Source organism: Lagenorhynchus albirostris, chromosome 2 (assembly GCF_949774975.1).
Source record: "Lagenorhynchus albirostris chromosome 2, mLagAlb1.1, whole genome shotgun sequence".
Taxonomy (NCBI): Eukaryota; Metazoa; Chordata; class Mammalia; order Artiodactyla; family Delphinidae; genus Lagenorhynchus; species Lagenorhynchus albirostris.
This window is the reverse complement of record NC_083096.1, coordinates 133,034,178-133,050,127: the sequence shown is the minus strand read 5'-3', so window position 1 is coordinate 133,050,127 and position 15,950 is coordinate 133,034,178. Positions and strand designations below refer to the sequence as shown.

The 15,950-nt window shown below is 36.1% G+C and overlaps 1 protein-coding gene across 2 annotated transcripts in view; it reads right to left on the bottom strand.

Annotated features, from left to right (window-relative positions):
* The window catches only part of DOCK7 (dedicator of cytokinesis 7), a 216,368-nt gene that overhangs the window by 34,948 nt on the left and 165,470 nt on the right, over window positions 1-15,950 (bottom strand). For both annotated transcript variants that reach the window (XM_060139873.1, XM_060139874.1), the window contains 7 exons: window positions 15,749-15,884; window positions 11,758-11,854; window positions 9,151-9,247; window positions 8,681-8,815; window positions 7,059-7,211; window positions 1,530-1,688; window positions 786-886 (listed from right to left, as the gene is read on the bottom strand). In XM_060139873.1, coding sequence (XP_059995856.1) covers window positions 786-886; window positions 1,530-1,688; window positions 7,059-7,211; window positions 8,681-8,815; window positions 9,151-9,247; window positions 11,758-11,854; window positions 15,749-15,884 — 878 coding nt within the window. The remainder of the gene's footprint in view (window positions 1-785; window positions 887-1,529; window positions 1,689-7,058; window positions 7,212-8,680; window positions 8,816-9,150; window positions 9,248-11,757; window positions 11,855-15,748; window positions 15,885-15,950) is intronic.

Here is a 15,950-nt window from a genome sequence, read left to right as displayed (position 1 = left end):
TGAAAATGTCTTTGAGTATGCTTAGAGAAACAACTGTGGGCCAATGGAACAGTAATATCAGTTTTTTGCAGTGGGGGGCTAAAAAAAGGACATTTTATATGAAAATCTGGACACTAAGGAAACAATCAGTAAGGGAAAAACTGTGGGAATTTACATGTTTATTATAGGAATATAAACAAGTTTTCTATTCAAGGAAAAAAATTTATAGAAGATTGTTTCACTGTATCATTTTTATTTTAAAGAACATATTTGTTTTTGTTTTATTTGTGCCTTTAAGGAACTCCAAAACTGTAAAAAGAGAAGGTCATATGGCAAAGAAAAAGTCAAGTTTTACTTACATCTTTTAAGTTACAACAGGAATTACAAAATTCTCAAAATACCCTATAAATATTATCCTATAGGCAAAACCATATTTAAAATCAGCAAAATTAATATTGTAGTAAAACGTTAATACACTGTATTTTCTTCCTAAAGAACTTTTACATTTAAAATATGGATCTTGGGCCTTCCTAGGAAATCTAGGGCCCAGGATGCCAAGGTGTTAAATGTGTCATTACTTTAAATAATCCTCTTGTTTTTGATAATCAATAAATATACCGAACAATTATTCATAGTTCTTAAAAGAAGAAGTGACACAGGGGATCTGATAAAGCACATTTTGACTTTTCAATTACCGTTAGAAAACGACAAATAAGTTTTGTATTTTTTTTAATCTCATGTTTTTTGTGTATCGTACTAATTTAAGCCCCATTATACAAGGTATAAGTGAATCAAACAAATGTTACCTGTACATTAGATCAATCAACATTTCAGGATCCTCCTGGTGTTCCTTCATTTTAACAGTATCAGAAAGGATCATATGGAGATTGAAAACCAAATCTTGGACCTGTAGCAGAGAATTGTATGAAAAACATCCATTCATTCACAATCATTAAATTAATTTGGAAGATATTTCAGATAAGCATCTAAAGATTTCAAAACAATATGATTTTGATATAGTTCTAAAGAGTCTGGGTATGCTGGGGTAAGATGAGTGAAGGTTGGTAAACTTTATACAAATTGCTCAGCAGACTGTTATTTCAGTTCTCTCACCCAGAAACAAGTAGAAATGTAAGTAGAAATAAAATACATATAGGGATATAGGGAATACAGGAAAAGAACACAAAAGGAAATCTTCTCCTATGTTTCAGATTTTCCCAAAAGGTAGTTTGTAGAAACTTTAGTGTTTGAGGCAAATTACATTTATCAGTGGGAATAGTTTCATCATAAAGCTTTTTTTTTGTCCATACTGCCTAAGTCTAATATTATTTTGGTACAAATTCACAGAATTAAACACCAAAGATATTAACCATTCTGAGAAGGGAGGGTGGCTTATTAAAACAAAGAGATTCAGCCCTATCTATGACACACATGGATGAAAGAAAAATATAGGTTCCTCCAGTTAAAACCAAAGTTTGATCTAACAATTTGGAAAATGCCTATTTACAATTCCTATTTCAGTTAATGCTCTAAAAAGTAGCATTTCTGACCTGATCAGGAAATGTTGTCTCCCTCAATTCCAAGTCTTCTTCAGCATATGTCAGTATAGTCTTTAGAGAACGTCTTAAGAATTCTTCATTAAAATTCTGAGATGTGCCCACCAAGGAAGACAGTGACATGGTTACCTGCATTTTAACCCTGGCAAAGTTCTGTAACAGAGAAATTGCCAGGTAAATATTTAATACAGGAAAGCTTAAAGTGAAAAAGTATATATTTTTTTACTTCCTAAAAGGAAAAGGTTAGTAAAAAAAATACCATTCTATGCAAAATATTTTTGAAAAAGTAATGAAATGTTTATATTGAAATCTTATTATTATTTTTTTTTTTGCGGTACACGGGCCCCTCACTGTTGTGGCCTCTCCCGTTGAGGAGCACAGGTTCTGGACGCGCAGGCTCAGCGGCCATGGCTCGTGGACCTAGCTGCTCCGTGGCATGCAGGATCTTCCCGGACAGGGGCACGAACCCGTGTCCCCTGCATTGGCAGGTGGACTCTCAACCACTGCGCCACCAGGGAAGCCCTGAAATCTTATTTTTAAAAGGACATAAAGCTTAGAATCTTGCTGTAATAATAGCCTACAAAACAGAGTAAAAAATAAAAATTGTGTGTTAGACTTGAATTAGAAGTTGTGCCTAGACTTTACATTGATCTACTATGAGGTATATATTATTAATAATAATACCATTTTTACAGATGGGTTAAAGAACTTGACGAGCATCACAAAATTCTTAAGTGTTAGATGCGGTCTTTGCATTCTAGTCCCTTTCATTAGGTCCACTGCTATGAAAAAATAACTCACATCCTGTATAAAGAAACTTAAAGGTAGAATCTTTGGAGTGATGCCTATAAGAGCTTACACTCTTCCTTTTCTAGCGAAAATTCATTTCTGTTGCACCATTCCCAACTGTGAAACTACTCTTAAGAGTTTATCAGTGACAACCTAGTAATCGCCAAATCCAAGATACTTTTTTGTCAATATTTTACTTGACATCTCTGTATATTTAAATGTATTGATTACTTTTGCCTTGAAAATTGCCTGCCTTATCTTCAATGGTACCACCTTATCCTGATTTTTCTATTCTTTATCCACTCTTTTTCTGACTCCTTTATTCCTCAGTTGCCCTTCTTAAATATCAGTGTTCCCAAAGATTCTGTCAAGAAACCTTTTCACTTCTCATACTCTAAACAGCCTCATCCATTTTTCTGCCTTGGACCAGTACAGATACATGTCTGTGTCTTCAGTTCATTTTTCTCTCTTGAGCTCCAAGCTGTTATATTTTACTAGATGGTTCCTTATGAATGTCGCATGGGTACCTCAGTTTTAACACTTCTGAAATACCTTCTTGGTACTTCCCTGCTGGCGCAGTGGTTAAGAATCCACCTGCCAATGCAGGGGACATGGGTTCGATCCCTGATACGGGAAGATCCCACATGCCGCGGAGCAACTAAGCCTGTGTGCCACAACTACTGAGCCCACGTGCCGCAACTGCTGAGCCCGCGTGCTGCAACTACTGTAGCCTGTGCACCTAGAGCCCATGCTCCGCAACAAGAGAAGCCACTGCAGTGAGAAGCCCGTGCATTGCAATGAAGAGTAGCCCCTGTTCACCGCGACTAGAGAAAGCCCGTGCGCATCAACGAAGACCCAACACAGCCAAAAGCACAAAGAAAGAAAGAAACAAAAAACACCTTCTTTTCCTATTGATTAAATAAATGGTGCTACTATTCTTGTAATCAGTCACTCAGGCCAAAAATCTAGGAGTCATTCCATTGTCATTCTCCCTCTCATTATTCATACCATAAATCCAATCCACACTGTCCTCTAATCTGTTCCAATCTGTTCTTTCTCCATTCCCAATGCCATTTCTTTAGTTTATGCCCTTACCATTACTGTAATAACTTCTTAATCAATCTTTCGGCCTTTTTCTCACCCCTTTTTCTCTCTCCCTGATGCTGTAAGTAGCATCAGGTAAATTTTTGTAAAATGTGAATCTGAACATGTCAGTCTTCTTCTTAAAATACTCCAATGGCTGTTCACACCTTTGAAGATAAAATTCGAATATTTGACCAAGTAAATATGTCAAACTATATGGTGGTAACTGAGAGTATAGTGAGAAACAGTGTCTGCCCTATGACAGCTTAGTACAGACATTTCAATTACAATTTTATCTCTTATTACTCTCCCTTTGAGCCATAACAATTAAGAAGTGCTAAAAAAGTTTCCTTGTCTGCCTGTTTTCTACTCTCATCTCAATGCCTTTCTAATTATCTATGTGCCATTTTCTTTACCTACAAAGTTCTACCCACCTACTTACCCATCCGACTGGGCAATTCTTCATCTTTAGTTCAAGCATCTCCTCTTTCTGAAAACCGATCTTTGAGAGCATAAGCTCTTCTTTTTTTTTCCAACGTCTTTTTTTTTTTGAGAGCATAAGCTCTTTTTCTCTGTGCTTACACAGTCCCCTGTGCTTACCTCTCATTATATTAATAGCAAACACTTATTGAGCATTTGCTCAGAGCCAGTTACTGACATAAGTGTTTTACTTAATTTATATAATCCTCACAAAACCATGTGAAGTAAGTACTTACTATTACAATTATTAGCTGAGCATTACCTGTTCATCTCCTACCCTAGTAGATGTTAAGCTATTTGAAAATAAGGACTGTCCTTTTATCTATGTTTGCCTAATGCCTACCACAGTACCTAGAACACAATTTAATACTTAGTTCTACTAGTATTTCTTGATTCTATAAACTATATAAAATCACTGCCAGTTAAAAAACTACCTATTCCTTTTTAGAGGCACTACCTCACACTAAGATGATAAATCACCTATTTTCATCCTATTATATAAAGCTTTTCTAAAATAACAGAAGACTGAATCAAGAAAACTCCAAGTGTAGTCAAATTTAGGGACTTTATTTCAAAAACTAAACAAGATCCATAAAATAACTAGATTCTTCTGTTCTGAATTAGGAAAGAGGACTTGGCTTCCAGTGAAAATAGGATAGTGAGAGACAGCAAGTTCCTACTTCTCCTGGATTTCATATAAAAATAAAAGATGGGGGGCTTCCCTGGTGGCGCAGTGGTTGAGAGTCCGCCTGCCGATGCAGGGGACACGGGTTCGTGCCCCCGTCCGGGAAGATTCTGCTTGCCGCAGAGCCGCTAGGCCCGTGAGCCATGGCCGCTGAGCCTGCGCGTCCGGAGCCTGTGCTCCGCAACGGGAGAGGCCGCAACAGTGAGAGGCCCGCGTACCGCAAATAAATAAATAAATAAAAGATGAACAGAAAAAAATCCATAAACTCTATTTCAGCAAAATGAGGAGATATACATAATCCATAAGTTAGAAAAATGCATAAGGGTTGCCACGACAAGCTAAATAGGAAGCAGATTCAATGGAAGGCAAGGAGGGGATAGTAAAAAGTGAGGAATCCTAGGGTGCAGATTTAAGAAATAATCGGAAAAATACTTCTTTTAAATAAGAAACTCACTTTGAAGTGATTAAAAACTATCTGTCTTGGAAACAAAATGACCTAAAAATCTGGAGGGACTGGTTAGAAATAGATTGACCAGAAACTTTAGGAAGTTAGGTAAGATGTGTATACAACAGCAAAATCCCATGACAGACACATTCCTGAAGGAATGTCCTATAAATACCTGGGCCAATATAAACTATCTCATTCTATGTAGAGTAACAAAAAGGTAAAGAAGATCAGTGAAACATCAGGTAAGAAACACTTAATAGGAAAATATGGTCATGAAACAGATGAAAATTCTGATAAAATATTTTACCTTAAATTATAAAAAATTTATGAAGCCATTCACTTTAGAAAGGAAAAAAAATGGCAGAAATAAAAGAACTCAAGGAAAGCCACTGTGATAGCTAAGATTTTCTTTCACCCCCCACCAAGAACCAATATTCACTAGCTTGGTGGCAATACTTCCTCCACTGAGAATGCATGATTAAAGAAATAGAGGGCTGAAGGTATTATATAATTATAAAGGTAATCATTAGAACAATACAAACTTTCTTAAATATAATAAAGACTACACCAAAAAAATAAGGTGAACAGACCATAAGTGCAAGATGAAAACAACCAACAAATTTTTTTAAGGAGAGAGGTGGGGAAGCATAACAAAATAATACAACACAACTCTAGGACGTATCTGATAGAATAACAAGTATGAAAAGGTTTAATTCAACTTAGAGACTGGATTACAAGGCAAAACCCAACTCTATGTTGTATATGAGAAGCATGTTTAAAATAAAGTGATTCAAAAAAGTGAAAATGAAAGGATAGGCAAAGGTAACCGAAGACACGTTCAAATTAGAAAGAAAGCAGAGGTATTTTAATACCATACAAAGCAGAATTCAGTCCAAAAATATAAAAATTTTAAATGAAACCAATTCAGGGTCTTTTTCAACTCTAAAGGGAATAATTCATAGTAAGATATAATAGCTATGAATAGTAGTTATAAATATACCAAATAGTTATGAATATCAATTTACCAACAAAGACCTAAAGGAGAAAGAGACAGTGTATAGGCTTTAAATCATCTCCTTCAGTCCACCAAATGGACCAAAAATAAAGAAAAACAGAATAATGTAATTAAAAGGTATATCTGTTTAACTCAATATTCTGAAAATAAAGAGTACCCCTTCTTTTTAAATGCTTGCATAACATTCATAAAAACATTATATGATTGGACACACAAACACACACATCCATACTACCAAAAAGGAGACATAGTATATTAATTGTATGACCACTTTGCAATAAAACTAAAAATTATTAGGAATTCTCTGGCGGTCCAGTGGTTAGGACTCCACACTTTCACTGCTGAGGGCCCGGGTTCAATCCCTCGTTGGGGAACTAAGATCCTGCAAGTTGCAGCACGGCCAGAAAAAAAGAAACAACTAAAAATTATCATCAAAACTTTAAAACTTTGGGTTAAAAAGAAAATATAAACTGAAATTACAAATATCTACAAACCAAGAATACTGAGAATACTACATATCAGAACCAATGAGACACCAAAAACAGTGCACGATGGAATATTCTAGACCTTAAATACTTACATGAGTAAGAATAAATGAACTAAACATTTGACTGATAAAGTTAGGAAAAATAAAACACAAATCTATTAGCAAATAAAAAAACATAAATGAAAACATGGAATTCTTCAAAGACTGGCATATAATCATAAAATATCAAGCCAAGATATTTAACTTTTAATTTTCCTTATGACTTTCATTTCACTTAATGATAATAATTAAAATTTACAATAGCTCAACATTTATATTCTAAATCTGTACTACTACACATTATTTTTAGTATAGGAAGTAAAACTGAAGATTTGGACTTTTATAATATGTCCACAGAATGAGAAATAGAAAGACAAATATTAGACTCAAAACATACCAAAAAAATTCCATGCTCCCCCTGAACCCTTTTAATAGTTATCTACAGAAGTTATATTTCCTAATGAATCAAAGATACAATCCTGAGATGAAACACTTACATTCCCAATCTCAAAGTTCTGTCTCATAAGTAGGTAAAGGGAGGCACTAGCATGTGACCGTATTGTACCGATGCTACTGCTACAGTGCCGGAGAAGCCGGAGGCATAAATCAGCACACTGCTCTGTCTCCTCTTCAAACAGGAGTTCAGGGAACTGTAAAGAAACAACACCAACACTGAATTTATGCAGTAAAAGTTCCAGAGATATGTCAATATAGCCTGATGTGGAGATTTGTTGGTGTAGCCCAGGAATTAAAAGAATGTTAAGGGGGCTTCCCTGGTGGCGCAGTGGTTGAGAGTCCACCTGCCGAAACAGGGGACACGGGTTTGTGCCCCGGTACGGGAAGATCCCACATGCCACGGAGCAGCTGGGCCTGTGAGCCATGGCCGTTGAGCCTGCGCGTCTGGAGCCTGTGCCCCGCAACGGGAGAGGCCACAACAGTGAGAGGCCCACATACCGCCAAAAAAAAAAAAGAATGTTAAGGGACAATATTTACTAATGGTTAATAACATGGCCCACAGAGCCAGATAGACTGGGTTCGAGTATGGATTACACTAGTAATATGGCCTTGGACATATTTTCTCATCCTTAAAATGGGCCTAATAATGTTATCTATGTGGGACTGTATGACTACCTTAGATTAGATAATGTGCATTAAACACTTACTACTATAGTAACTAACATAATAATTCTGTGAAATGTTTTTATTATCACAAAATAGTATATAAGTTATTTTCACTGGCTAAGTTTCATCAACAGCTCTGCATTCCGTCTTATAAGATGACTAAGATGAAATAGCTACCTTCAAGTATTAAGCATACACATACACATTTCCAGAGGAAAACAAACATAGGAAATAAATATTTGAAGTAGTTGAACAAATAGCAGAAGCACCTTCCTTTCCATTTACCATAGGATAAGCTAATTTCAACAGACTGAACAACTTATACATTGAATTCTTGATAAATCAAGTCAATAAGGGACAGCCAAAATAAGATGAAGAGAAAACACAAAAAGCCCCATATTTAAAATAAGCTATTGGGCTTTTCTGGTGGTGCAGTGGTTGAGAATCCGCCTGCCAATGCAGGGGATACGGGTTTGAGCCCTGGTCCAGGAAGATCCCACATGCTGCGGAGCAACTAAGCCCATGTGCCACAACTACTGAGTCCGCACACCACAACTACTGAGGCTGTGCGCCACAACTACTGAAGCCCACGTGCCTAGAGCCCGTGCTCCGCAACAAAAGAAGCCACTGCAATGAGAAGCCCACGCACCGCAATGAAGAGTAGCCCCCCCTCGCCATACTAGAGAAAGCCCGCATGCAACAACGAAGACCCAATGCAGCCAAAAATAAATAAATAAATTTATTTTAAAAAAATAACTAGAATAAAATAAAATAAGCTAGTAATTTCAGGCCCTTCTCCACATCAGACCTACTCTTAGAAATTCCAAAAGGTAAGTAGTAGACAAAAGGCAAAGAAGAATCATGAGTCTTAGGTTATTACTAAAATTTTAACTATAAGTATATTTAAAATATGATCAATGTATGTGTCAAATGATCTTAGACAATGTTAATAAAGAAAGCAAAGTCTGACAGGACAGCAGGTACAAAAATAACCCACCTTTGAAACCAGGGCTCTCTGGGTAGCAAAACAGTGTTGTAGATAAACTGCACTTTGATTACAGGCCATGCTATGTAGTAGCACTTTCAGCACCCCACCAAGGATGCTCTCTTTGGATTCTGTTACAGAAACTGTCTGCAATTTAAAAATAAATAAAATAGAGATGTTAACTGCAATTTGGTTAGAGAGATAGAATATGTATAAGTAACAAATAAAAATTTTAATAGGCAAAAGATAATCTAAGATCTAGGAAGACGTCAAGGAAAAGAAGCTGAGATGGATTTGGATTAAAAAAAAGAGGTGGAGGAGAATGAATAGGTTTTAAATGAGAAAAGAAGAGGAGCAAGGACATAACTTCTAGGATCTACTGATATTTAAATGTAACTATATGGTTCCATAAATACTTTTTCCCCCCAACCCTAACTTATCAAATCTATACTACTTTAAAATCCTCTAATTTGTGTCCTTACCTGGACAACAATCTCTAATGTATCCAAAATGATTAGATTTGCTTCAGTAGCCAGATTTCCATCAATCAGCGCTTCATGTTCAATCTCTGCTCTTGACCTAATACAAAATATTATAAGAAATTATATTTATCTTTTAGAAAAGCCAATAGATCTGCAATTCAGAAAAGACTTAAAGATGCACAGAAATAAAAAACCTTGGAACCCTTTTGCTTTTTCAGGGGAACCATTTTTCAATATTTGCCTGACTGCAAAATTACAAGAGAATAAGGAAAAAGACAGTATTTCGCATATTTTAAAATGTTTTGTTTTAACCTACATTTTTTTCAACCATGCCAATACAGACTTTCTCACCCCATTACAGTGCTACAGTGCCACTAAAGGCATAAATATTTAGTTTTCAGAGATGCAGCAAACACAGGAAAAAACTTTTATTCTGAATGGTACGTAGACACTAGGTGGTGCTATGTGGGCTTGTATTTAGAGCTGCTTTCATGCAAAGCAACATTCAAAATGTTTAGTATTCATACTACTATTTCAAGGATTTTCAACATATTTATTTAAGATAAAAGATCTTTTTAAAAATAAAGTTTTGTCTAATTTCCCCAAACTTTTGATACAAAAATTTTAATACAGAAAATGATTTAACTCTTAAGTGAGACTCTGGATGGCACTCATTAGAAATAAAACAACTTGATGTAATGAAGTGGTTTACTTGAATACTAATATTTACAAAAGTATTATTTAATGAAAATAAAAAACTTAATAACTATATATGATTTATGAGTAAAGACATTTGTTTTAGTTGCAATACATATACAGAAACTATATATTACATCCAAGTAGACAAAAAACACATAAATCAAAGCAAAATAAAAGGATATATTAAATGCTAACTCTTCCAAGTTCTTAGATGTTAAAGTCTGAATCTTTATTACTGTCACTAAAGAGAACAGTCCATGAATTTACATTTACAAATTAAATTTAAGGAGAAAATACAACACAGTTAGAATTAAATTGGACAACAAAATATATAATGTTCAAACTTAAAATTCCAGCAAGATTTTGTGAAGAAACATGACAAAACAAGATGGTTAAACAAAAAGAATCACGAAAACACCAAAAAAAAAAGGGCTCCCTTAAAACATAGTAAGATAAGCAAAGAGAACACATTATACAAATGCAGAAATAAAGCAACATACTAATAGCATAGTATCTTGGTGATTTTTGATTTCTAAAAAACACAACATGTGGAAAAATAATAAAAGAAACGAACATGGACAGAGAGGACAGAAATGCAGAAACTCAAACTTTAAGAATTTTTAACACAGTTATATTCAGTATCTGCATTCCCTGCCAAATTCATACATTGAAAACCTAATGCCCAACGTAATGGTGTTAGGAGGTGCAGTTTTTGGAAGGTGATTGGATAATCAGGGCAGAGCCCTCGTGAATGGGATTAGTGCTTCTATAAAAAATGCCCCAGGGAGTTTGCTTGCCCTTAAACCAAAAGGGGACACAACAAGAAGTCTGTAACCCAGAAGAGGGCCTTCACCAGACACCAAATCTGCTGGCGCCATGATCTCAAACTTCCCAGCCTCCAGAACTGTGAGGAATAAATTTCTGTTGTTTAAAAGTGACACAGCATGTGGTATTTTGTCATAGCAGCCTGTAGAGACTAAGGCAGTTTCTGACAATGCCAAACTCATCTATATGGTACTGACCCTGCTGCTTCTCTCTCTGCTGGCTCTCACAGGGACTTGCTTCCTGATTTTACTGTCTGAGAACTAATATTTCTTGAAGTTCAACTGTGAGAATCCTCTAAAGCTTGGGCTGAAGATGGTTCTCAGATAGGGTGGCCAACCATCCAGGTTCACTTTAGGACAGGACTGGAAGGTTCCCTGGGATGTGGGACATTCACTACTAAAATGAGGAGTACTAGGCAAACCCAAATGAGTTGGTCACCATATGCTCAAAGCTGTGGGGGCCAATCAAGTTACTTGAGGGCTAACTTGTAATTACAAATTATCAGGAAAAAATATTAGCCCCATGACACCTGAAATGCCAAGTGTCAAGCTGAGCAACTTTACCTGTGGTTACCTGGGCAGTGAGAAAGGTTTACTTCCAGTTCCCCTTAGGCTGAAGATGCAGTCCTTTAGGATTGTTTTTGGCGGTAGAGTGGTCAGTTACTGTACCTAGTTTGCCTCCATGCTAGAAACAGAAGACTTGTAGTGTTTTGCCTTTCTTTATATTTTAAGCTTTAACAGGGCAAAGATTAGTTTTCTAATTTTTTGTAATCCTTGAAATATTTAGTTCAGTGTGACACCCAAAATATATTTAAAAAATAGTTGCCGAATGCATTTTCCAAAGGGGATTGTTGGGGGAAAATAGAGTAACATGTGAATATGTAACCTTTTGTTTTACCATAGCATATGAAAATTTCTTCCCTCAAATCATTTTTAATCTAAAATTTAAAAATAAAATATAACTACTTTGTCTTCTAAGATTTGAATGCCTAATATATAAAAAATAACACTAAAAGTAATCATTTTCCTCTGTATTTGAAACTCAACAAACCCATCAGTAAGATAAAACAGAAGGTTATATTACTTGTCAAGCTTCTCAGTGTTTTGACGCCAGTGAGTCATATCCTTCCTCCACCTCAGATTTTCTTGACTCCCAAAGGCACTTCCAGATGGGCTTCTCTCTGCCAAACAAATTTCAAAACCTTTTTTTAATGTTATTTCAGTCAGACCACATACATGTATATTTGCAAACATATAAGAAATCCTACATACTGTTATTAATTTTATAAACAGCCACCTTATCCTCAGTACAAGTGGAAAAACCAGACAATGCTTTTTATTAAAAATTTTCACAACAGTTGCAGAAGAAATATATTTGCTAAATGTAATATTAAAAAACCGAACACGCTTTTAAATAAGCAAACTTTCTAATACTGACTCCCAAAATCCTAACCATGGTTTATAAGACCATGCATGATATGATCTTATTTCCTCCCACTCTTGTTTACACTACCATTATTGTGTGTGTGTGTGCATGTAGTTTCACTACATATGCTACTGATTTAGGATGTGTGCAATGGTGGTTGTTCCTTTTACCTGATTGTTTTTCACTGGCCAATTATTCATCACCTCTGCAGAAAGGCCTTCCTCAACTCTCTACCACTTCCTTTCCTCTTAATTTACTTTCTTTCTCTCCATAGCACTTATGACCACAAGAACATAAGCTACTTAAGAACAGAGATTATGTCCATTTTGTTCACCCCTTTATGTCAGGTACTGACAAAGTATCTGGCACATCCTGAGAACTCAATAACTTTTTGTTTAATAAATAAATTAAGAAGGATTGAGGGGCTTTACTGGTGGCAGAGTGGTTAAGAATCCGCCTACCAATGCAGGGGACACGGGTTCGAGCCCTGGTCCGGGAAGATCCCACATGCCGAGGAGCAACTAAGTCCGTGCGCCACAACTACTGAGCCTGTGCTCTAGAGCCCGCGAGTCACAACTACTGAAGCCCACGCACCTAGAGCCCGTACTCTGCAACAAGAGAAGACCCCCAATGAGAAGCCCGCGCACCACAACGAAGAGTAGCCCCCACTCGCTGCAACTAGAGAGTAGCCCCTGCTCACCACAACTAGAGAAAGCCCATGCGCAGCAACGAAGACCAAGCGCAACCATAAGTAAATAAATAAATAGATAGATAAATAATTTTTTTTAAAAAGGGTTCATAAAGTAATTATTTCTTTTGGTCCACAGAAGGCAGGACAGGAGGAAGATAGGGGCTTTCTCCCAAGCGGTTTCTAGGATGGAAGGCAAAATGAATGGTACGGGCTCCTTAAGGGGCAGCAGCAATAGAACTGATTCATACCAATCCAGCAGAAGTGGAGAAGGCATTGAGAATTGTGGAGAAATATAAACAATAGAATCAAGTCATGACTTCAAGCTTTCAACTAGAAAACTAATGCTCCTTTTTGAAAACCATGAGACTTTAAATTGGCTGGGAAAATGGAAAGAAAAATGAAAGTAAAAATTCAGAGTTCAAATAGAAATTTTAAAATATTGAGAAACAAATATAATTTGACACACAATAAAGGACGTGTCTGGATATTCCTTCTGCTTTCTCTCCCTTCCGTTCCCTTTCTTTCTCTCTTTACCTCTTTGATTTTGAAACCTCTGTCTTTAAGAAATTTTGTGAAAGAAAGCAAAAAGATATGTCTATATTAAGACAGTTAACAAAATAAGTGTGGACTCTTTTCATTTTTATCATTAACTTTTTTTCCCATGAAATTGTCTCTCATCTCCTTAGTTAAGAATGTCTATCATTAGATGACCTAGCTTATTAAGTATCCAAATATGTAAGAATTGCAAAGGTTTAATTTTTCAAAGACAAGAACTTCTTTTTTTAAAATTGAGATAAAATTGATATATAACATTATATTAGTTTCTGGTGAATAACATAATGATGCGATATATGCACATACTACAAAATGATCATCACAACAAGTCTAGTTAACAACCATCACCACACATAGCTTCAAATATTTTTCTCTTATGATAAGAACTTTTGGGCTTCCCTGGTGGTGCACTGGTTAAGAATCCACCTGCCAATGCAGGGGACACGGATTTGATCCCTGGTCCGGGAAGATCCCACATGCTGCGGAGCAACTAAGCCTGTGGCTGCAACTACTGAGCCTGTGCTCTAGAGCCCACGAGCCGCAGCTACTGAGCCCACATGCCACAACTACTGAAGCCCGTGCGCCTAGAGCCCATGCTCCGCAACAAGAGAAGCCACCGCAACGAAGAGTAGCCCCTGCTTGCCGCAAATGGAGAAAGCCCGTGCATAGTAACGAAGACCCAATGCAGCCAAAGATAAATAAATAAATTTTTTTTTTAAAAAAAAGAACTTTTAAGATGTACTCACTTTGCAACTTTCAAGTATACATTTGTTAACTAGAGTCACGGTGCTATAAGTTACATCCCTGGTACTTACGTATTTTATTATGGTGAGTTTGTACCTTTTGATCCCCTACACCCATTTTGTCCATCCCTACCCACCACCTCTAGCAAACACCTATCTGTTCTCCGTATCTATGAGTTTGGGGGGTGGGGGGGGTTTTTTTTTAAGATTCCACATATAGAACTTCGTTTCTTACATTTAAACAGTGGTAGCTGTCCAAAGGCCACAAGATTAAAAATGCAACAAACATATCGGTAACAGCTCCACTCTCCAACAGTAAGCCTCAGAAAGAGCTACTGTATAATATAAAGAACACTAAATTGGCAGTCAAAAGATCTTGGTTCTATCAGTTTATAATCTTAGGCAAGTTATTTACCTCTGTGAGTTTTATTTTATCTTAAAGATGAGGATAATTATTCATTAGGCTTTGGTAATAATTAAATGACCTAGAAAGTTAATTTCCATACTTTATAGAGGGTTGTTGTACATACTAAAAGAGTTAAAAGAAAATCAATAGGTACACTGTAAACTGTATATAACTGAAGTGAAAAAACAGTGCTCTATTAATTCCAAAGGCAAAGACTTTGTCTTATTCATTATTAAATTCCAAACACACATAGCATATAAAAGATATTTAAGTTTACTTAAAAAAACAATCATTAAGTTAAATGGCCTATCAAAAACAATAATTAAAAAATATTCATGTAAATGTACATTCACATTTTAAGTCAACAAATATATATCGAGCTGTTAGCAAATGTCATGTACACAGATGACTAAGCCATGTCCCTGACCTTAAGGAGCTCTCAGCAACAATATTACTTTAGAATTTGCGAAATGTTTACACACACATGGTCACTACAAAGATGATAAGATCAACATTACCTTTTAAAATCTCAAAACAATCACAAGTGGATGAGGAAAGGGAAAGTGGGGAGATTAAGTGACTTGGCCAAAGTTATACGGCTATTGGGTAGCAGACCAGGGATTAGAAACAGGTTTCAAATGCTACTAAATTGTCTTCTCTTGCTGATATTTGAGTTTAATGGGCAATATCTTTGCCTTATATACAGGGTATATTAAATCATTGCAAAACTAGGAAACTTTTAAGAGTAAAAAGTGATGCTACATAGAATGGATGACCAAGAGAACCATAATGTAAACTATAGACTCTGTATGATAATGAGCGTCAGTGTAGGTTCATCAGTTGTAACAAGTGTACCACTCTGGTAGGGGAGGTTGATAACGAGGGAGGCCATGCATGTGTGTGGGGACAGAGGATATATGGGAAATATCTGTATCTTCAGCTCAATTTTGCTATGAACCTAAAACTGCTCTTAAAAAATCTATTTTTAAAAATAAGAGATGCTATTAATAATCACACAAGGGCAAGAGAAACAAACTGAGATTATCCAGAGCAAACTGTAAGTATGCTCACCCTACTTAAATAGGAATTCTAACGTGCAAAGAAATGGCTATTTAAGTTAATTCACAGTTACATTTAAAACACTATCTTAAAAGTGTAGAATTGTCACTGAAGACCTGCAAAAATGATCACTGTAATAGTGTTCAAGGAAACTGAAAAAAATTCTCACCAGAGGAGAAGATATTGTGTACATACCAAGCTGTCCTCGGCTTCGGCGCACCATTTCTTGCCTAGCACCTATGCTTCCAAGAATAGCTTCCTCAAGCTTTGCTCTCATGTCCTTTGATTTCTTAAAGGTCAAACTATTCATTCTTTCAAACACTTTCTTTCCCTAAAATTTAAATATTAGAAAAGAAGACACATTGAAGAAATTTTCTTCTTCTTTTCCACATTATGT